Genomic DNA, 23,518 nt, shown 5'->3' with positions numbered 1-23,518 from the left:
ACACCAAATGGTCATTTAGAGCAGAGACTGGCAAATTACAGGCCAAATTTTAGTCTGTCACCTGTTTTCTGTAAATGAAGTTTTATTAGAACACATTAGAAACAAACATGCCCGTTTGTTTACCTATTGTTTGTGGCTGCTTTTGCTCTAGAAAGATAGAGTTAAGTAATTCTAACCAAGACTGAATGCTCTGGAAATTTTAAGGAAATTTCCTTATCTGGCATTTTAAGGAAAAAATGTGCTGATTCCTGACCAAGAGTCTATTAACATAAGGGCCATGTTATTCTTCCTCTAGGACAAATCCTTGCCTTTGGTTTTTGGCGATCATAGAATGCACTAAAGGGGGTTGTGTGGTCCTTGGATCTAGGCTGCTGCTTGGTCACAGATGAGATTTTGACATAGTGCAGATAGCCGTAGTCTTACTTTGGATAAGTAGTATTCTTATCTTAACAAAATAATAAATCTCTCATTATTGCTGGGCAAAAAGCAGATAGAGTTTTAGAAAAACAATTAAGATCTGTTAAATTAGGCCATAGAATATAGGCTAGTTATTTAGGAAGTCAATTCTAAATAATAACTTTTTATTTATAAATCTGTCTGTGATCCTATCTATGCAACTATCTATTTTTTGGTATTTTTTATATTTTTTAATTGATATATCACAGTTGTACATATTTTTGAGATACATATGATATTTCGATACATGCCTACAATGTGTAGTGATCAAATCAGGGTAATTGGGATATCCCTCACCTCAAACATTTATCTTTTCTTTGTATTGGGAACATTATAATTCTCTTCTGGCTATTCTGAGCAACTAATCTATTTTTGGTTTGTTTTATTTTACCGTCTCTCCAGGGCTCTTCATTCGTTTGTGTAGATCCAAATTTCTGGTTGCCATTTTCCATCTGCCAGAAGGACTTCCTTTAACATTTCTTATAGCACAGGTCTGCTGGTGTCAAATTCCTTCAACTTTTGTATGTTTGAAAAAGTTTTTATATTACCTTCATTTTTTAAGAGATATTTTTGCTGGGTATAGAATTTTGTGTGGGCAGGTTTTTTTTATTTCAGCACTTTGAAGATATTGCTTTACTGTGTTCTAGCTTTTCATGCCCACTCCTTCTCCCCATCTTGGTGAGAAATCTTTCTCATTTTTGTTTCTCTTAATGTGACATGTATTTTTCTCTGGCTGTGTGTTTTTTTTTTTTTTTTTTTTTTAATGTTTTCTTTTTGTTTTTGGATTTAAACAGTTTCATTATAGTGTGCTTTAGGTTAATTTTCTTCACATTTCTCATGCTTGGGACTTGTTGAATATTTCGCATCTGTGGGTTTATGGCTTTTGTCAACTTTGGAAAATTTGTGGCCATTATTTCTTCAAATATTTTTTCTGTCTCCTATACTCTTTCTGGGACTCTAATTACATGTACGTTAGGCTACTTGAAGTTGTCTTACAACTCCCTGATGCTCTGCATTTTTTGAAAATGCCTTTTTCTTTTCTCATTGTGTTTCATTTTGGTTTCTACTTCTTGTCTTCTACTTCTTTGTTTCTATTTGTCTTCAAGTTCACTAATCTTTTCTTCTAAAGTATCTAATCTGCCGTTATAAACTTACAATAGTATTTACAGAAAAATAGACATGTTAGAGAAAACATCACAACTCTAAAATATTTGACTTAGTTATCTTATAGGCTTTTTTTTTTTTGAGACGGAGTTTCTCCCTGTCACCCAGGCTGGAGTGCAGTGGCGTGATCTCGGCTCACTGTAAGCTCTGCCTTCTGGGTCCACACCATTCTCCTGCCTCAGCCTCCTCAGTAGCTGGGACTACAGGCGCCCGCCACCATGCCTGGCTAGTTTTTTGTATTTTTTAGTGGGGACCATCCTTTTAGCCAGAATGGTCTTGATCTCCTCACCTCGTGATCTGCCCACCTCAGCTTCCCAAAGTGCTGGGATTACAGGTGTGAGCCACTGTGCCCGGCCTTTTATAGACCTTCTTATGGAGACTTTTTTTTTTTTAAATTAAATAGAAGAAGCACTCTTACATCTGCCCTAAACTGGGTTCTGGGTTCTTATTTGGGTTTTCATATGTAAGCAAATGGGACCATATCCACTTTGTCTAACAAGTGAAAAGTCTATTAGGGCATTGTTGACTCCTCTTTCCTCTGGGCCACATATCTATCAGTAAGTCCTTTTCCTTATGTTTTCAAAGGAGGTCTCAGTTTCATCCATGTTCTCTGTTTTTGTTTTTGTTTTTTTGCCACCATCCTTCTCCAAGCCACCATCATCTCTCACTTGAATGGCAGTAACAATACCTTCAGTGGTTTCCCTGCTATGTTCTACCTTTGTTCCATTTTGATCCTCTTCTCCCTATAGCATCTACAGTGATCTTAAAACAACAGTAAAATCCGTCACTTTCTTTCTTAAAATTTTCCATTGGTTTTCAATTAATTGAATTTTGAATGAAACCTAAATTCTTTACTGGACCTTCAAGATTCTTGGTCTCTGCCTTGGTCCTTATTATCATCTTGGACTACTTTTTTTTCTTCATTGCTGTGCTTTTCAAAAGTTGACCACAGCCCACAGAATACATTTTATTTGCAATCCAATAGAAGGGATTATATTTACTGTATTTCACTGATTCTAAGGTATCTGAAATCATGGTGCATATTACAGTCATATACAGACATAAACATGTCATAGTTTGATAGGACTTTTTCTTCCTTAATGTTACATAAAATAGTCATAGGTTTTACAATGGAAAGTACCTTAAATTTGATGAGTTAGAGTATCTAAAGCAGAAGTTTCCTATAACAGAGCTCATGTTTACTACTCAAGGCACATTCTGATGTTTTCAATTCTATTTTTTTAATTCTACTTCATTGGATACAACGAACCAAAAATCCCGACTTGTCATGCTTGCTGTTGGATTACAGCTTGCAATTTGAAAAACTCTGCTGTAGCCACTCAGTTTTTTTGGTGGTTGTTGTTCATCAAATGCACCAGACCCTTTCCTGCCTCAGGGTCTTTGCAAATGCTGCTCCTTCTGCCGTCTCCTGTCCATTGCATGGCTGGCTCCTCATCATCCTATAGGTTTCAGCTTGCATGCCACCTCCTCAGAGAAGCCCTCCTTGACCACCCCATCTAAGTAAGTTTCTACCTACCTTTCTTATTCTTTTTTTTTTTTTTTTTTCTAAACTGGTCCCTATTTGTTTTCTTTATAGCATTTGTCCCAATCTGTAATCACGCACTTATTCATTTCTGATCTTCCCTCACCAGAATGAAGGCACAGGTCATGGCTGCCTATATCCTTCCACAGTGTCAAGCATATAGTATGTGCTAAAAAATAATCCTTGTCAACTGAACAAATGCTGCTGGTTTAAGGCAGCTTTGTCCTGGAGAAAGCCTATATATATTTATTTCAAGGCCGATGTAGAGTTTTCTGAATGTCAGCAGCTTTTAATGAAAAAACAACACACACACAAAGTCCCTTTGTCCTGGCTGTTGTCCTGTGTGTGCGTTTCTGTGTGTATGTGTGTGTCAGGGAGTGGGCTGGGGAGGAGTTAGTTGGAGGGAAGAGGGAAAATTACTCATCTTTTCAGAATGGGAATAGGACAAATGAAGGAGAGTAAAACTTCATCCTTTATTGCTTTTTTTCCCCCTTTTCTCCTAATAGTCTCTAGATGTTAATATAAATGTTAAAAATATTTGTACAGGGTGTGCATGTGTGGTCTAAAGAGTTAATTGTTATTAACACAGCATTGTGTATTCCTGTAACTTATTTCTGGTGTTGGGGATGATTTGATTAATTCGTTCTTTGAAAAACAGATGCTAGTGCCGCATTCTCAGCTTTCCAGGCAAATTGCTATTCTCTATATTTGACCCGTAGCATGTAGAATTGTATTCTACCCTATGAAAAATTTATAATCAACTTCTTACCTTTTAGGCACATAGAGATGAAATCCAGCGCAAATTTGATGCTCTTCGTAACAGCTGTACTGTGAGTATTAATTAACCAAAGATGATTAAAATAACATGAAACTAACAGAGAAGGAAAAGGGGACAGCTCTTTAAAATATTGGTGACGAGTTTTGATTCGAACTTGCAGCTTGAAGAAGATAATGCAATCACCTTATTTGGAGTTTTTGAGCCCTGGATAACCTGTTTTTTTGGGGTTCTTCCAGTTTTGAAAAACTGAAACCATTCTTCCTGTTTGGGGGAAGAGGATAGTTGGAAGGGTCAAAATAATTCTCACTTGTGGAAGCACTAATAGGTTTCAGCAGCTGCAATGAAAATCCCAAGGCAGCTCCCCCTCCTACCCCAATGTAGACGGTTTCATGGCTAACCCAGCTCAGAGACTCTCCTGTCACCAAGGTAGTTGTATCTGTGAGACTTCTCCAGATTGCTACCCCTGCAGAGGAAGAACCAATGAGCTCTTCTCCTGGAGACCTAGAAATTGTAACTTCCTACCAGGCAGAATTTGGCTTTCTAACATGCAAATTCAAAATCTAGGACTCTTTGGGAGATGTTATTTATATTGAGAGAAATAAATGCTATGAGTGGATAAGCATCTTCCATAGGTTATATAATAGAGTAGGGTCGGTGGGAATTCAGTCTATTTTTGATCAGAGTGAAGGACTGAAATAGGCCCCTTTCAGAAGATGGGGATGTTCTCCTTATTCATGTGCCCTCTCTTTTCTTTGGCCTTTTTGTCACTTTATTACCTTCTTAGTCCTCAGTGATCTTGTCCTTGTTTGTATTATTTGCATTTGTGAATTTCCAGAAACACCTTCCAGCCTCCACACACATACATATTTTATTTTCTTGTTATGAGCTCTTTATTTCCTCTTTAGCTACTATAAATGAGATATTAAGTCCTAACGGTATTTTTTTTCTTAATTTAGGTATAAAATGTATCTAGTAAAGCACATAAAAATGTAGTAATTTTAAGTATACAGCTCAATAAAATTTTTATACAGATAAACAACTAGGTAACCCCAATGTAGATCAAGGTACAGAACTTTCTCAGCCCCTGAAGGCTCCCTCTTGTTCCCTTCCCATCATCATCCTTCACCCAAAGGGTAACCACTATGCTGACCTCTGATACCATAGTTTAGTCTTGCCTGTTCTTGAATGTCATATAAATGGAATCACAGAGGATGTGCTCTTTGGGGCTTAGCTTTTTTTTTTTTTTTTTTTTTCGCTTAAATGGTTTGTGAGGTTCCTCCACGTTGCTGTACCTATCAATAATTTGTTCTTTTTTTAATCACTGTATGGTGTTTCTGGTGTATGAATAGAACTATAGTTTGTTTATCCATTCTCCTTGTTGGTAGACATTTGGATTGTTTCCGTAATGGATCAATCTGTTAGGAAACCCTGTTGCACAAAGCCTTTGGTGGCTGTGAGCACTTACTTCTGGTGAGCATTTCCCAAGAATTACTAGGTCATGATATTTGCCTCTGTTTGACTTTAGTGGGGAACTGACAGACCAGTTTTTTGGTCTGCATTTCCTGATATGATGGTGGATTGGGATGGGCCTGCCTTAAAATGTCTGTGGATTTCCTCCATCCCTCCTCCCTTCCTTGAGTAGTTGGGGGTTGACATTCTGGTAGTTTTCTGCCCTAGGATTTTAGTTTCTTGTTGCCTTTCTTTCTTATTTTACACACGAGTTATTTGCTTATATTACATACGTGCGCGTGAATGATCACTGAATAAAATGTAGATCATTTTATGACTGTGGAATTTTTTATATTACCATTTTTTCCTTATATAAGCTTGGATTTTTAAAAATGTGTGCATTAGTAATCCTGTTCCATTCATCTGGAGTTCTTTTTTCCTTTTTTAGTCTTTTGGCATAAGAACTTTCTAAAAAACATTTTTTTACAGTTTTATTGAGGTATAATTGGTGTACTATAATCTGATGCGTTTTAAAACGTGTATATAACTGTGAAACAGCAAAACAATCAAAATGAATTTTATTATTATTTTGGATAAGATTATCCAAATTTCATTCTTGAGCGATAAAAACAAAATATTTATTGTATTCATCACCCTCAAAAGTTTCCTTATACCCCTTTGTAATTCATCTTGTCCCCCATTTTAAAAATTGAAAGTCAGTTTTAGTGGAATACACTAGTATGTAGACTGCATTTGGTTACTTTCGCATGTAACTCTAATGCTCTCCAAATTTGCGTTTTCTGGAACGGTGACTTCTGATCTTTGCGTCATTTACCTCTGTGTTCTGTGGCGAAGCCTCTGGGGGCCTTCCCAAGTGTGTGTGTGTGAACCTGAGAGAGATGCCCTCCACCCACATTTCAGCCAGAGCAGCTGGGTAACTTAGTAGTCTAAGCCATGGGCTCTGGAATCAGACAGAGTTCAGATTATAAATTGGCCTCTTAGTAACCTATGCTTATTATCCTACGAAGCCCCTCTTTCTTTGTCTGTAAAATGGAGATGACATTGTATACCCTCAGTTCCAATCAGTACCCTCATTGATTGTAGGATACGTAATTAATTTAATAACTGCTCTTTGGGGGCTGGGTGAGGGAAGAGAGAGAACTTCTGGTTCCAGTATACCACGTATCCACATTTCAGACAGTACAACTTATGGAACACTGAGTCATGGGATTTGGTAGTAGTACCTCCCTCATAAGGTTGCTGCGAGAATTAAATGAGATACATGCAAACTGCTTGCACAGGGCCTGATCCATAGAAAGTGCTAAACAACATTGGTTACTATTAATATTTTATTCTCCTGGGCTTATAATATAATCTTTTGTTTGGAAAATGGCTCTGCTGCTACTTTAAAAAGTTTGAAAACCACTACTTTAGAACAACATTTAGCCACAATAGTAGGTCTCAATTATACTTTTCCAAGTTCAAGACCGCTTTAAAGACACTTCAGAGGAATGTGTTGGAGGTTCCTTTCTTTTTTGGCATTGCCGAAGATTGTCTCCGCTAGGAAATGTCATCTTTGTCATTTAAAAATGAGTTATTATGGGAGTTCCCACAATTCCCATAATAACTCAATTGATAGGAGCTCTCTTCAGCTTTCAAAAAGCTCATGCACAGTAAGATTTTCAAGCTCAGACCATTTCTATATTTTGAAGACATTTAAAAAGGATTTGATTCAATCTGGCACCTAAAACCCTACCTAAGTCTGTTTTAGAGGGGAGTTGGTGGGCAAACATATGACACAGTTTTAATTATGAATCAATCTGTCAGCTATAAGATTAAAAATAAATAATATGCAAATAGCTGCCTTCAGAAGAGAACCAGGCATTAAAATAGGATTTCAGTCCTGTGTCTTTTTAGCCTGATGCTCATTATCTGACTGGTTTCTTCACCCCTAACGTGCCATTGGACATTTACCTGGTAATTTTGCTCTGCTGGTCTTCCAGTTAGGTGTGAGAGGTCCATGTCTTCTTCTCAGAACCATGATAGCATTGAAAAACAACAGATCAGATCAGCCCAAACAAAGTTCTTTCTTTTTTTTCTTTTTGACACTGAGAGTAGATCTTTTTTTTTTTTTTTGAGACGGAGTTTCGCTCTTGTTGCCCAGGCTGGAGTACAATGGCACGATCTCCGCTCACCACAACCTCCACCTCCCGGGTTCAAGCGATTCTCCTGCCTCAGCCTTCTGGGTAACTGGGATTACAGGCATGTGCCACCATGCCTGGCTAATTTTGTATTTTCAGTAGAGATGGGGTTTCTCCATGTTGGTCAGACTAGTCTTGAACTCTCAGACTCAGGTGATCCACCCACCTCAGCCTCCCAAAAGTGCTGAGATTACAAGTGTGAGCCACCATGTCCAGCTTAGATCATTTTTTTTAATCTTCCCTTCTTTCTTCTAACTGTACCAAGACCTGTTATCTGTAAAAACAGCATGTAAGAAAGCTCTGCTGGCCCCTGCGTTGTGAAGATATCTTGCCCATCTTTTTTTACTGCTAAGATGGAATCAGCCTTTCAGTTTCTCTTTTTTACCCTCTATCTTTGGGGTTAAAAGGTTAACAGACTCATAGTAAACAAATCATTTGACCTTGGTGGAGAGAGAATATACCCAGGACCAGAAAGTAGACCTACCAATTTTCCTTGCACATTCCCTGGATCGAAATCAAGAAGGGTTGTCCTGAATGGTAAATATATTTTACCTGCATCATTTCAGTTTTCAAAGATCTGAATAAAAAAATTGAATAAACACTTCTATCCCTATTTTAGAGAGGCAGTATAGTTTAGGGGGCAAGAATGTAGATTCTTGAGTTTTAGTGTTGGGTTCGAATTCTGGTTTTGTTATTTACTAGCAGTGACCTTGGGCAAGTTACCTAGCATCTCTGTTGCCCCAATTTCCCCATCCATAAAATAGAAATAAAATAATACCTACTTCAAAGGACAGTAGTGAACATTGCCTGTTACTATGCCTTTTTAAAAAAACTCACAAAGACCATTAATTTACTGCCTATGTCATAAGTCAGTTTAATATCTGTAAACTCAGTAACATATGTGTGTGTGTGCATGGGTGTGTCCAACATTTAATATCATGACTCCAGCAACTTGAAACAAGGTCACAAGCTAACTGTGTTACGGCTTGGGTAGATAGAATATGTGTATAAAAAGTCCAAATCAATTAAAATGCCTTAAATCTCAGTATGGGTACTTTACAAAAACATGTAACACTTCTCTTGTCAAATGGGCAAAATAGAGATGATGACCAAATATAGAACCAGCAATCACAAACCAGAAATATAATCAGAGCCACAAGAACCCTTGTAGACTGGATGACAACAGGGAAATAGAAAGACCCTTCTTACTCCAATGGGCCCATCTCAACTGAGTGATACCAAATTGCCCTTTTCCAAGTGTTTCTTCTTTAGCATTTTATAATATAATTTTGGGAGAAAAAGAAAAGGTGGCAGAAATGGGCTACTATCACAAATGATAAATTGCATTTTTTTCATGAATCAAAGAAAGCAGGTACCCAAAGTCTTAACTACATCCTTGAATGACAAGTAAATTATTTTGGCAATGATGTGTTTCCATGTGAGTAGACTTTCTGTAGTCTGGTCTGTTTATTCCCCAAGAGGCTTTTTTTTTTTTTTTTTGAGACGGAGTCTTGCTCTGTCACCCAGGCTGGAGTGCAGTGGCGCAATCTTGGCTCACTGCAAGCTCCGCCTCCTGGGTTCATGCCATTCTCCTGCCTCAGCCTCCCGAGTAGCTGGGACTACAGGCGCCTGCCACCACGCCCGGCTACTTTTTTGTATTTTTAGTAGAGACAGGGTTTCACTGTGTTAGCCAGGATGGTCTCGATTTCCTGACCTCATGTTCACATGATACATTAAGGTCAAATAACATGCAAGAAAATTCAAAAAATTAAAAGAGTAAGAGCAGATGAGTAAATATAGTGTTCACTCCCATGTCACAGATGGAGAAACCAACCCAGCAAAGGTCAGATGGCTTATTTGGGGTTCCAGAATCCATTTTATATCTTCCAAGCCAGCCTGCCTGTCTTACTTTTCTTTGGGAAAGAGGTAGGGGGAAGCATAGTAGTTAAATGGAGACATTACGAAAAACATCTTAAGGAATAGGTTTACTACATACAGGAAGGAGACCAGTTGAACTAGTGGGCATTGTTATTCATTGTTTCTGGTTTCAGGAGATTTAACATGTCACAGAAAGGGAAAGGCAGGGACCCTACAAGTCATAAGTGTCTGCTAGAAATGGCAAATGTGCAGATTTTGCTTATTTGTCTTCGTTGATAAAGAAGGTATCTGAGCTAAGAACCTGACCAGATAACTTTTATTCCCCTTCTTGTAGCTGACAGTGTATCTCAAAACAGTACTATGAATTAATGTGGCTTTTGACATTAAAAAGCAAATCACTAGACCATTAGACCATACACTAAAAGGTTATCAGCTCAGTTAACAAAATGAAAAGTTGTATCTCTTCTGAGTACATTTGTGGACAAATGTACTTAATTGATGTTCTTTAATTCCATGTGCCTGGGGAGATTTTTTAAAAAACTGATAATCAAAGAGGGTTAAAATAGGGAATTAGTCATGAAAGCAATGGCAACATTTCATAAACGAAATTGACTCTAGGTTTGAAAATTGGAAACAATTAATAACTGTAGGCTTAATGGCATTTCCTTTTAATTTCCTTCTTTTTGTTACATACAATTTAATTTACTGCCTGTGTGCCTCAGTCCAACTATTATTAGAAAATTGCCCTTAAACTTCTAAAGTATTATGCATGAAAGCTCTCTGCAAGCAGTAATTCTAAACCTCAGCAAAGAGAATAGGAAAGCTAAATGTTCTGAAATTGAAGTCATTCTGCTACTGAGCAGGAAAGTAATTTAGCAAACCCCGATTAAATCTCTCTCAATAAAATGACAGTTTCATATACATGGCTTCCCATTGTCTGATAGCCAACTGTATAGTAAAATACATTAAAGTGATGGTATAGTACAGTATTGTATTTTCAGGGTTTTTCTGAGTTTCCCTTAAGTTTTTTTTCCTTGGTTGTATGAAATTAAATTTATTGCTTGTGATATTATTGAAATAACTCCTGGTGCCCTTCCCTGTCAGTCTTCCTTGATAAGAACTTCATTTTGCTTTCTAAGACTGTGGCCATCTCCAATAATAAGGTCCTAGAGATAGTGTCATGGGCATTTTTAGCTTAATTAGCAGATTGTGATACCACTCTATTATTAATTTGCATTTTCCTTCCATATTGTATTATTTCTGTCAACTTGATCTCATTCAAAGTCATCCGTTTCATGCAGTGATTACTTTTGATTGCTTTTGCCATATTTCTTAGATGTGTCCTGAGTTAGAGAGAAACTGGGTCTTTTTCTACCACTGCTCGTGTTTAGAGTTAAGTGGGTGGGCGTGGGAGCTTGGACGTGACTCTCAAGGTCAGGTGGGCAAACTCATGAGCGGCACGTTGATTGCCAGTGTCACGTGAGTTCAGAAATCCATAGCCCTAGAAGCAATTTCTCATTTGAAATGAATGTGCTTGGCATGTAACTGGATTCCTTTCCTCTTTTAGGTAATCACAGACCTGGAGGAGCAGCTAAACCAGCTGACCGAGGATAACGCTGAACTCAACAACCAAAACTTCTACTTGTCCAAACAACTCGATGAGGCTTCTGGCGCCAACGATGAGATTGTACAACTGCGAAGTGAAGTGGACCACCTTCGCCGGGAGATCACAGAACGAGAGATGCAGCTTACCAGCCAGAAGCAAGTAAGGAGGGTTAACAAGGTCATGAGATCCTTGGAGGACTTTTAGAACAATTTTAGGAGGAGTGCTTGGTGCATTCTCCCAAGGGTTCCAACACTAAACTTCATACCCAACTTCACTGGGCTCTTTTTAGAATCGTGTCTTGTTTCTAAGTCTTTAGGGTTTTAAAAATGGCTTTTAAAAGTGTGTAGTTCTTATTAATTTTGATTTTAAAAAATTGGGCCAGTGCGGCAGCTCTTCCCTGTTATCCAGACACTTTGGGAGGTAGAGGCGATAAGATCACTTGAGCCCAGGAGACCCCATCTCTTAAAACAAAAAAGATAAAAATTAGCTGGGCTTGGTGGTGCATGCCAATAGTTCCAGCTTTTTAGAAAGCTGAGGCGGGAGGAATGCTTGAACCCAGGAGCTCGAGGCTGCAGTGAACTGTGATCATGCCACTGTACTCCAGCCTGGGTGACAGAGCTGGACCCTGCCTCGAAAAAATAAATATAGATAAAAACAAAATCAAATGCTTTGGGAGATCAACATAAATGGCTTGATTTTAAGCTTAGTCGCTTCCCCTGGCTTTGCTTTGGGTTCTGTCTCTAAGGTGGCTGCAGCACTGGCCCTTCGTCCATTCTTGCCTGGTCCCCTCGGGCTGCAGAGGAAAAAGACAAGCTGCATTTCAAACTGTAGTTAGAAACTTGTGCTTTTCTGAAACTGACCTGACCAAAGTAATCTCCAGGAAATCCTTGTTTAAAGATAAGGCACAAATCCGTGGTACTGATTTGCAGACGATGGAGGCTCTGAAGACCACGTGTACCATGCTGGAGGAACAGGTCATGGATTTGGAGGCCCTAAACGACGAGCTGCTAGAAAAAGAGCGGCAGTGGGAGGCCTGGAGGAGCGTCCTGGGTGACGAGAAATCCCAGTTTGAGTGTCGGGTTCGAGAGCTGCAGAGGATGTTGGACACCGAGAAACAGAGCAGGTGGGGTTTTGTGTTTGTGGAAAGCTCATGACAGGTGACCGCAGGAGGATCAGCCTGAGAGTTGTGAACAGGGTGATCAGCTTTCCCAGCTGAGACTGAGAAGCTTCCTGGGGCACAAGCCTCCTGGTGCTTAAAACCAGGAGACTCTTGGGCAAACCAGGATGGGGTGGTCACCCTAGTTGTAAACGTAGATAGTGTGAGTTGGATTCTGTGGCTATGGCTGGTATCTGTTTTCCCCACGCAGAGGCCTGGGCATCAGGGCAAATACCTCTGTTTTCTGTGCAGAAACACTCTCATGAGGTTTCTTATCAGAGTAACCATAGCAAGAACATTACCATTTTAATCCTGGTCATGTGGAGTGCTAGTCTTCCCTCCACCCCAGGATTCCTCAACCTTGGCACTATTGACATGTCAGGCTGGGTCATTCTTTGTTATGGGGGCTGTCCTGTGCATTGTAGGATATTGAGCAGCATCCCTCGTCTCTGCTCACTAGATGCCACCAACAACCCCCTTCCCAAGTTGTGACAACAAGTATGTCTCTGGACATTGCCCCCAATATTCCCAGTGTCTCCATTGTCCCCAGTGGAGAACCACTGCTTTACAAGAATAGTTTAGTGTTTTTTTTTTCCTTTTCTTGGAGACAGAGTCTGACTCTGTCACCCAGGCTGGAGTGCAGTGGCACCATCTCAGTTCACTGCAACCTCCACCTCCAGGGTTCAAGAGATTCTCCTTCCTCAGCCTCCCAAGTAGCTAGGAATACAGGTGCGCGCCACTATGCCCGGCTAATTTTTTTTGTATTTTTAGTAGAGATGGGTTTTCACTGTGTTGGCCAGGCTGGTCTTGAACTCCTGACCTCAAGTAATCCACCTGCCTTGGTCTCCCAGAGTACTGGGATTACAGGCATGAGCCACCATGCCTGCCTGTTTTTTCTTTTTTTTCCTTTCTTAGTAGGAAGTGATAATAATCAGTTCAGGTAGTGTCGTTCCTCTGCTTTCTCACTTTTGTTTCCACAGTTCACCTAGTATAGATTTCCCTTCCTGCGGGGCCACAGTGGTGCAATTGTGTACTCCATAGCTCTGAGGGTTGCTGGTCACATTGAAGATGTCATAGACTGGAAGAGTTGTTATGACAGATTTACAGCTCATGGCAGGAAACTGTTTTTGTTTCTGACAAAATTGGTACGTGATGACGTTTCACAGATGGAAAGAAATGGCCTAGAAGGACGGGTGCTGCTTTCCAGTTTGTACAAAGGCACGATATGGGCTAGTGTGTGCCCCGTGACTTCCTGTCTGCACAGCTAATTGGATCCATTTTTCATAACCTTGCTCATGTCACCTTCCTCTGAAACTTACCTTCCTGTGATTCTCTGAACTCCTTAAGCAAGATAAGCTATCCGTAGAAATATCAATCAATGAATTAATCTGTGTCACACTCTTTTGGGTATCTCTCACATTTACTGGGCCATAGTAGGCTCAACTAAATATATCAGATGGATTATGCAAAGTTCAACTGAGCTTCAAAAGTTTGGAGGTAAAAGATGAGAACCCTTACATTTCAAGAGAAATGGTAGAAACAGTTCCTTTTTGTGGATCCTCCCAGCTTCTACACTCAGGGTATTTGTTGATGTGAGGGACTGCTGTTTAAGTCTCCTGTTCCAGCTTCCTTCTGAATCCTTAGACTCTGCCATCCTCACTATAAGTTCTGGTTGTTTTCTCACAGACCCCTTCCCTCCCGCCCTCAAGTGCAGCTCCTATCCTAGCTGTTTCTAGGGACCTACGGAGATCATTTTTGGGGTAGGATCTGGCTTCAGCATCAAGAAATACATGACCGTACATGGAAGGTATAATTATGAACTGTTCTCAGGAAGACTAGCATTAGTCTGCTTTCATTTCATGTCTGCTTTCAGGGCAATTGTGGAAGATCGTGCCTTTCTTTTCTTTTTTTTTTCTTTTTTCTGTTTTGGTATTATGTGGGATACTGAGATGAGTAAAATATAATTGTTAATCTGTGTTCTCAAGAGCCTAAGAGTCTACTGGAGGAGATATGGATTCAGATATTTAGGAGAGATGGGGAGGCCGAAGCGGGTGGATCACTTGAGGTCAGGAGTCTGAGACCAACCTGGCCAACATGGCGAAATCCTGTCTTTACAAAAAATACAAAAATTAGCCGGGTGTGGTGGCATGCGCCTGTAGTCCAAGCTACTTGGGAGGCTGAGGCAGGAGAATTGCTTGAATCTTGGAGGTGGAGGTTGCAGTGAGCTGAGATCGCGCCACTGAACTCCAGCCTGGGCGACAGAGTGAGACTCCATCTCAAATATGTATATATATATTTAGGAGAGAAATACAGTTATGCTTTGGATACAGAACAAGGTGACGTTGCTTCTGAGAAGAGAAAGTGGAAACAGTTTAATGGAGATCATAGCATTTGAATTTATCCTTGAAGGCTGAGTAAGATTTGAGTTTGCAGAGTAGCAAAGGAGGGGATGGCCAGTGGAGGAGATTGTATAAGCCAAAGTGTGGAAGTAGGAAGCATGATACCTAAATGGGGAAAGGGAAGTGATTTTTTTTTCCCAGTTTGCTTCTGATTTTTCTGTTCTTTAGCATTATTTATGGAGACACTCAACAGATTCAAGTTTCACTTTCGTTTTTTCTTTCTTTTTTGAGATGGAGTCTTGCTCTGTTGCCCAGGGTGGAGTGCAGTGGCACCATCTTGGCTCACTGCAACCTCCGCCTCCCAAGTTCAAGCAGTTCTTCTGCCTCAGCCTCCTGAGTAGCTGGGATTGCAGGCACGCGCCACCATGCCTGACTAATTTTGTTGTAGAGATGGGGTTTCACCATGTTGGCCAGGCTGGTCTCGAACTCTTGACATTAGGTGATCCGCCCACCTCAGCCTCCCAAAGTGTTGGGATTAAGACGTGAGCCACCACACCCAGCCTCAAGTTTCAGTTTCTTGATGAGTACCCAAAAACATTTAACTTTTTTTTGTTGTTTGTTTGTTTTGTTTTTTTTTTTTGAGATGGAGTCTTGCTCTGTCACCCAGGCTGGAGTGCGGTGGTGTGATCTTGGCTCACTGCAACTTCCACCTCCTGGGTTCAAGTGATTCTCCTGCCTCAGCCTCCTGAGTAGCTGGGATTAGGGGTGCACACCACCACACCCGGCTAATTTTGTATTTTTAGTAAAGATGGGATTTCACCATGTTGGCCAGGCTGGTCTGGAACTCCTGACCTCAGGTAATCCACTCACCTTGGCCTCCCAAACTGTTGGGATTACAGGTGTGAGCCACTGCGCCTGGCCTGTTTTGTTTTTTCTCACCCAAACCTAACATGGGTCAAATCTTTGCTTGGTAAGCTGTTGGAAAGGAAGACAGTTTGGAACTAGGAGTCAAGGTTGGGCATCTCTCTGGCCTGCAGCCTGTTTAGTTGCTCGTCAGGATTAGAGATGGACCAGCCTTCTTTCAGCAGGTCAGCTGTTTGGGGGGCTTCCAAAAGCTGACCTGTGTTTTTCTGGCAGGGCGAGAGCCGATCAGCGGATCACCGAGTCTCGCCAGGTGGTGGAGCTGGCAGTGAAGGAGCACAAGGCGGAGATTCTCGCTCTGCAGCAGGCTCTCAAAGAGCAGAAGCTGAAGGCCGAGAGCCTCTCTGACAAGGTCAGCGCCCACCCCTTCTGCTTTTTAGGAAAACATTTTCGTTTCCTTCTTTTAAAGGCACGCTTGATAAAAATTCAAATGCAATCCATGGCAAACATATTTCATAAACATATGTTCATGCACTCCAAAAATGTCCCATGGTTTTGCCTTACCATGGGACATTTTTGGTTGGCAGTAGCGTGGGTGGGTGTGGTGGGTGCCCAGTGATCACAGTTGGCCAGTGACTTTTTAAAATCTGTGTGTCTAGGCCCTTGAAGTTCGAATTTTGATCTGGGTGTTCTACTCTCTGGTTGTCTGGCATCTTATTTCCAGAAGGCTTTATGGATTGAATGCTGTGCATCTTTGGGAAGTTCTTGGTGGCAGTGACTAATGCTCATCCCATTGCTGCAGTAATAGGTAGCTCAGCTTCTCCTTGTTCCAAGTTCAGGGTCATGATAGGGTCTGATGACGCATTCCAGTTCTCAGTATTTCACATGGGAAATACACGTGTTCCATCCATGTGCCTCTCCATATTACATTTACAGTCATAACCAATGTTTTAGAGATTTTAGCTAATAATCTTGAGAGAGATACAGAATAGGTACTTCAGTGTTACAGATCACCAAGGTGAAGATCAGAGGAATTTTATGTATAAACACACAGATGCATACATAGACACTCTTTTTCATGCACATACACACACAAAATAACAATCTGATTTTATATTTTCTATAACTTTGTTATTTCATGATAGAAAAAATAGTTATTTGGGTCATTGTGGAAAATATAGAAACCACAGAAAAGTAAAGGAAATAATGGCTGGTCACCCATTGCTATTGTTTTATTCGTGAATTTATTTGCAGTCTCTGTGCTTATGTTTATGCATATACACACATACATAGACATACGTATGTATTTTTATAAATTAGATTCTCATGTGTACAGCTTTACATGTTTTTATTAAAAATCATTTAACTGCAGGTTTTTTCTGAGTTGAGTATTTTTTGAACATGTGATTCTAAAAAAAATAAATAAATTCCATGGAAGTACCTACTTTAATCATTATACTTGTATTGGAAATTTGAGCTTCCAGTATTTTGCCATATAAATAACAGTGTGATAAATATGAATCTTTATGGGCATCCATGATTATTTTCTTACCAGATACTTATATTAATAGAAACAGAATTATTAGATTTAAGGCCAGAGCTCTCTAGTGAGGAACACTCCTGAGTTCCCTGAAACTGGGTTACCACTTTTTTTTTTAGCATGAGGAAACTAGATTTATTAGAGATATGTGAGGCCTTTTATGTTTAATGTGAAAAATATTTTTTTCTAGTTGACTGCTCTTAAAGTATTAAGCAGCAAAGTCCTTTGTGTCTTTTAAAGCTCCAGACTTTGCAATACCTTATTGTCTTGATCTTCTCTTAATTGGGATGAATTTCTCCTTCCCAAGCCTTTCTTATCAAACTTAAAATCTGACAAAGCAGTCATTATTTGCGTACGTGTCTAGTTATGGGCCTTTCTGACTTGATGTAAGATCCTTGAGAGCTTAGTTATCCTTTCATCCTAAAAGCCATAATGCAGGTAGTAAGCATTCAGCATATGATTATTTAATTAAATTCAGCCAAAGCATGTCAGATAAATAAATCCTTGAGCAGTCATCTCCTAGAACTTGTCATGGCTATATTTAAGAGCCATCCCTTAGAAATAATTTCCATCCTCATTTAATAACCTATGGAAGACTCACCAGTGACATGGACTTCTGTATTTAGAAAAAAGCAACCTTTACGTTCTGACCTTTAGAACTCAATATTCTTTCTTCGTGAAGGTTTGTGGACATTCATAAAAGTTGTCAGCATCTAACATTCCTAAATGTGGCATTATGCCAATCTTTCCAAATGTCTAGCTCAATGACCTGGAGAAGAAGCATGCTATGCTTGAAATGAATGCCCGAAGCTTACAGCAGAAGCTGGAGACTGAACGAGAGCTCAAACAGAGGCTTCTGGAAGAGGTGAGTGTGAAACACCTGGGATAAGGGCCAAGTAGAATTTTTTTCTTTTAATAGGCTTTATTCTTTGGAGCAGCTTTAGGTTCACAGCAAAATTGAGCAGAAAGCACAGAGAGTTCCCACATACTCCCCGCCCCCTCCTCCCACAACGTCCCCAGCTGTCAACACCCTGTTCCAGAGTGGTCCATTTGTTACAATCAATGGGCCTGCACTGACACATCATCATCACCCCAAATGCATACTTTAAATTAGGTTTGCTCTTGGTGTTGTACATTCTATGGGTTTTGACAAATGTATAGTGACAGTTATCCACCTTTACCATATCATACAGGATAGTTTCACTGCCCTAAAAACCCTCTGTGCTCTGCCTGTTCATCCCTCCCCACCCTCAACTCCTGGCAGCCACTGATCTTTTGCTGTCTCCATAGTTTTCCCTTTTCCAGAATGTTGCATATCTGGAATCACACAGTATGTAGCCTTTCAGATTAGCTGCTTTCACTTAGTCATATGCATCCAGGTTTCCTCCATGTCTTTTCACGGCTGGTAGCTCATTTCTCTCTGGAGTCTTTTTTTTTTTTTTTTTTGGTCTTGCTCTGTTGCCCAGGTTAAGGTGCGGTGGTGCAATTACTACTCACGGCAGCCTTGACTTCCTGGTTTCAGGTCGTCCTCCCACTCAGCCTCCTGAGTAGCTGGGACTACAGGTATATGCCACCATGCTCGAGTAATTTTTGTATTGTTTTGTAGAGACGGGGTTTCCCCGTGTTTCCCAGGCTGGCTGGTTTTGAACCCCTGGGCTCAAGTGATCTACCTGTCTTGGCCTCCCAAAGTGTTGGGGTTACAGGCATGAGTCCCCGTGCCCTGCCTGAACTTTTAAACAAATTTCTTAAAAAGATTTTTTTATTTCAATAGCTTTAGGGGTACAAGTGTTTTTTTGGTGACATGGTTGAATTGTGTGGTGGTGAAGTCTAGGCTTTTCATGTACCTGTGACCCAAATAGTGTATATCGTACCTGATAGGTAATTTTTCATCCCTCACTCCCCTCCTTGCCTTCCCCCTTCTGAGTCCACAGTGTCTATTATACCACTTTGTATGCCTTTGCATACTCATAGCTTAGCTCCCACTTGTAAGTGAGAACATGCAGTAGTTAGCTTTCCGTTCCAGGTGGAATTTTGAAAGTGACAATTTGTCAGATCCAAATTAGACATTTTGAAATTAGAATTTTCAAGTAAGAGTATGGGGGTCATATAATGCTTGTCTTAAGGTATTTAATGCATTAAAAATATGTCATGAAGGCCAGAGGGTCTCTGTCATTTTTATCCTTCTACGTGAAGCTTAATAAAGTGTCAAGCACATAGCGTATGCCAAATAGAAGTTTATTAAATACATGGGTGAGTGAATATTGAGTTAAATTGTTCTTTAGAGCTAATACCAAAGTATATTAAGTTTCATGCCGATAGGACATCCATGCAAATTAGCTTCCTGCATAGGGCAGAATTTTATCAGATTATTCTGAGTACCAAATTTCATGAAGGCTTTTGAACATTGGGTAATTTAGTTAAAAATAATGTGTGCCCTGCTTTTGAAGCATAAAAGACAAGCTCAGACTGATCTCCTAAACCCATCCCTTACGTGATGGCTGGTACCTTTTCACAGAACTCTGAGAATCGCTATTTAAATTGATGACTACCTCCGACACCCCAGCCAGAGCCCTCTATGTTGAATCACTGGTGATTCTGCTTTGTTCTTTAGGATTGACCTGCAAGGACAAATCCACTTTATAATGAAAAACTGGACTCCAAAGAGTATTCTGTTTAACCCTTAGTGAGGCTGACAGTTTAATTAACCAGAATGCCCTGTTCTGGCTGATGAGGTTTTGTCACATGATACCCATAGCTCCTGAGGCACTTTGCTGATAGAAGTAATACTGTTGTGCTATTAAGTTTGAAAAGTGTAGTGAAATTTTTGCAGGTGAGTATAAAATATTTTATTGAATGATAATTTTAAAAATATGGGTGGCTGAGGCATGAGGATTGCTTGAGGCCGAGAGTTTGAGACCAGTCTAGGCAGTATAGTGAGACCCCGCCTCTACAAAAAAAAAAAAAAAAATCAGCTAAGTGTGGTGGTGTGTACTTCTAGTCCCAGCTACTCAGGAGGCTGAGGTGGGAGGACCACTTGAGCTCAGGTGTTTGAGGCTGCATTGAGCTCTGATGGTACCACTGCACTGTAGCCTGGGTGACAGAGTGAGAACCTGTCTCAAAATAAAAATTAAAATGAAAAATATGGGTGGGAGTTTGGGAAAGTTCTAGAAATGGATGGTGGTGATGGTTACACAATAATATGAGTGTACTTAATGCCTCTGAACTATACACTTAAAAATGGTTAAAATGGTAAATTTTATGTGTATTTTGCCTCTGTAAACAATTTAAATAATAAAATTTAATACTAAACACACATACACACACACACATTTGGTGAACACACACAGGAATTCACCCTATGGCCTTATGAACAACACTACAATGGGAACGTTAAATGTACCTCGTGGTCAAATAGAGAATTAGGGTCTTTTATCTGGGATGAATAGACAGTGTTCCCACTTTAGGCACATCCTGGAAACAGAAAGAACAGAAATAATCAATGCTCATGCCTGTCCTATTTTCCTTCTGAGAAGGCGAGTTGGCCCTGACAGCTCAGTACTTTGGTCCAAGGTTATGTGGTGAGTCAGTGACGACTCTAGGAATAGAGTGCCGGGATCCTGATCCAGTTCCCTCCTTCTCACTTCTAAACCTACATGAGAACATTTCCAGTTTCCCAGGATGTTCCTCACAGAAAGATTTTTGAGCACAGACATCTGGCTGACATTGAGCCTGAGGCGGATTTCTGCGACAGTTGAAGCCGTTCTGGAACAAAGAATGCTCTTTATTGCCCACATTGTGATTGGGCCTCCTGGTTGGTATGTGCTGTATAAGCATATGTGCCCAAGGTTTCCACCTCAGTGTCCTCTTCGTAGGTACGGAGACTTTTATTTTTTATTTTATTTTATTTTTTTTCTGAGACGGAGTCTTACTGTGTCGCCCAGGCTGGAGTGCAGTGGCATGCTCTTGGTTCCCTGCAACCTCCACCTCCGAGGGTCAAGTGATTTTCCTGCCTCAACCTCCTGAGTAGCTGAGATTACGGGTATACAACACCACTCCCGGCTAATTTTTTGTATTTTTAGTAGAGATGAGTTTTCACGATGTTGGCCCAGCTGATCTTGAACTTCTGGGCTCAAATGATCCGCCCACCTCAGCCTCCCAATGTGCTAGGATTATTGCATGAGCCACCATGCCCAGCCTATAAGGAGACTTTTAAATGGAGCCAGAATCAAAGTCTCAGAATTGAAATAATTTTTATATTATGCAGTCTCAATTTCCAGCACTGTTCCCTTTATCTCTGCTCCTGACAAACTTTACTAATGGATCTTTCTTTCACATTTTTCCTCCTGGGCCCAAAATGACTTCAGAAGCTTTCTCAACATGACACTTTATAGCCACTCTCAGTTCATTGGAAGTAACACCAGTGATCAAAGTCCAGTTGCTAGTCCTGGTCAAATTCATCTCTCATCCAAGGTAGAAGATGCCTTCCTCAGCACTCCTCATAGATAGGCCCCGTTGAACCTCGGCCTAAATACTTGCAATGACTTTGGACATCCCAACCCATTTTCCAGCAACTCTCATTCTTAGAACATTCTTATTTGGAACTGAAACCTTGCACTTTTAAAAACCACTGGTTCCATTACGTTGAAACACATGAAATTAGAAAGTAGTCTGATATCTCCAACCAAAATGAGAGATTAATATTGATTAATAGTCAGATTACTTGATTAATTATTAAAATAACTAAGGTTTAATTAGCACTTACCATATGACTGACTGTCTGAGTACTTTACGTGAATTAACTCTTACGGTCCTTGCAACTTTCCTGCAAGATAACTAGTTTTATTATCTCTATGATAGTCAACTAGCTATCCAAATAGCTCTCGCACTCCAAATTGCCTTCTCTTTTATTTTTTCAAGTTTTTTTTGTATAGACGGGGGCTCCCTATGTTGCCTAGGCTGGCCTCAAACTCCTAGGCTCAAGTGATCCTCCCGCCTTGACCTCCCAAAGTGCTGGGATTACAAGAGTGAGCCACTGCGCCCGGCCACCTTCTTTTTTTTAAGTGAAACATTTTAGATCCCCTCAAGCTTTGGATGTTCTTTTCTGGTAGATTTGTCTTTCCACAGAGAGTTTCTACAAGTCCATGTGGTCTGAATAGCACTGAATACATTGGGATCTTTCCATCTCCATACTGGGCTCTAAACCTCTGCCAATTACCTGGGCCCTTTGGGTAGTTTTGATCACATCACTGACACCATTGGTCTGTTAAATCATTACCTACCTTTCCACAAGTTTGCTTTTTCTTAAAAACATCTTTATGTTCTATATTTATTCCGTTGACAATTTAAAAATTACCATCCTACTGAAGTTTTTCTTGTTGGTCTTGATCCATTCTTCCAGCCCACTGGGGTTGTTTCATGCTCTTATTCTGTCATACAGCCCCTTTCTTTTTCCTGCCAGTTTCCTGTCACCCTTGTAAAATTGTTGGACAGGTCTAAACACACAGCTAAGGCCCCCCTTTCAGTCTAACACTGGCCCATGAATATACCTCTGTTTGCTTCTTTCTGGGAAGCAGGTAAATGCTTCTGAAAAACATTTTCATAGAGTACAAATGCCCCGCTTACTTTAACCAGCCTATTTCTTGGAAAGCCAATGGACAGTTGATGCGTTTATTCTAGAAAAATATTTTGAGCTTGGCTGTCACCAAACAGATTCTCGTCCGCAGCACTTGTTTCTCTGGTTTCTGCCTAGTAATTAATGTTGTCCTAAAATAGTGGGAAGAAACTAAAGAGGGTAATTTGCAGAAAAAATCACTCATGCTGCGGAGGAGGGTATCTTAGCTGTTTCTTTCCTTTCTTCCTGTATTTTAGGGGGCTCTGTGGTTTGATTGAGAAATTCCAGGTTATGCACATAGGCCAAATGGTTTTTTTAATTTTAATTTTAATTTTATTTTTTTTAGAGACAGGGTCTTGCTCTGTCATCCAGGCTGGAATGCAGTGGCATAATCATAGCTCATTGCCACTTTGAACTCATGGGCTCAAGCAGTCCTCCCACCTCAGCCTCCCAGAGTCCTGGGATTTCAGGCATGAGCCTCTGTGCCTGGCCCCAAGTGATCTTTAGTTGGTAGCTCTTGGTTTGTGGCAGTGTTGTTAGCGAAAGGCAGATGGGAGGATGAGAGGGAGCACCTTAACTGAATGGAGGGAAGAAAGAAGGACAAAGGAGATGGAGAGGACAAACATTCAGTAAGCACCTGCTGTATACTGGGCACTGTGTTCAATATGTCATCCAGTGAGGCAAGCTAGTATACCCACTTTCAGATGAAGAAACTGAGGCTCCGAGAGGTGATAAATACAGACTTTAACAGATATCAGTGGTATGGGAAGTGTAAAAGTCAGGATTTAAACCAGGGTCTGTAAGAATCTATCATCCAGGTCTTTCTACTGCAGCACGATGCCTTAGGGAATCAGCTACCTGTTAAGAGGAAGGGCAGGTGAGGAATATAAATGGAAAGAAAAACAGAGGTTTTTCCTCTCTGTCCAGAGGAAATTC

The 23,518-nt window shown here is 40.3% G+C and overlaps 1 protein-coding gene across 40 annotated transcripts in view; it reads left to right on the top strand.

Moving 5' to 3' along the window:
• The window catches only part of CIT (citron rho-interacting serine/threonine kinase), a 195,767-nt gene that overhangs the window by 134,622 nt on the left and 37,627 nt on the right, over positions 1-23,518 (top strand). For 34 of the 40 annotated variants that reach the window (XR_012420746.1, XR_012420745.1, XR_012420747.1 and 31 more), the window contains 5 exons: positions 3,940-3,993; positions 11,037-11,234; positions 12,005-12,198; positions 15,708-15,843; positions 17,732-17,836. Coding sequence is in view for 37 of the 40 variants with exons in the window: in XM_074008011.1 (XP_073864112.1) it covers positions 3,940-3,993; positions 11,037-11,234; positions 12,005-12,198; positions 15,708-15,843; positions 17,732-17,836 (687 nt within the window). In the remaining 3 variants the exon portion in view is untranslated. The remainder of the gene's footprint in view (positions 1-3,939; positions 3,994-11,036; positions 11,235-12,004; positions 12,199-15,707; positions 15,844-17,731; positions 17,837-23,518) is intronic. The other 6 variants (XM_074008009.1, XM_074008008.1, XM_074008007.1 and 3 more) reach the window with 1 other exon arrangement.

Source organism: Macaca fascicularis, chromosome 11 (assembly GCF_037993035.2).
Source record: "Macaca fascicularis isolate 582-1 chromosome 11, T2T-MFA8v1.1".
NCBI lineage: Eukaryota > Metazoa > Chordata > Mammalia > Primates > Cercopithecidae > Macaca > Macaca fascicularis.
Note: the sequence above shows the minus strand (reverse complement) of the source record. Positions and strands in the feature narration are given on the sequence as shown.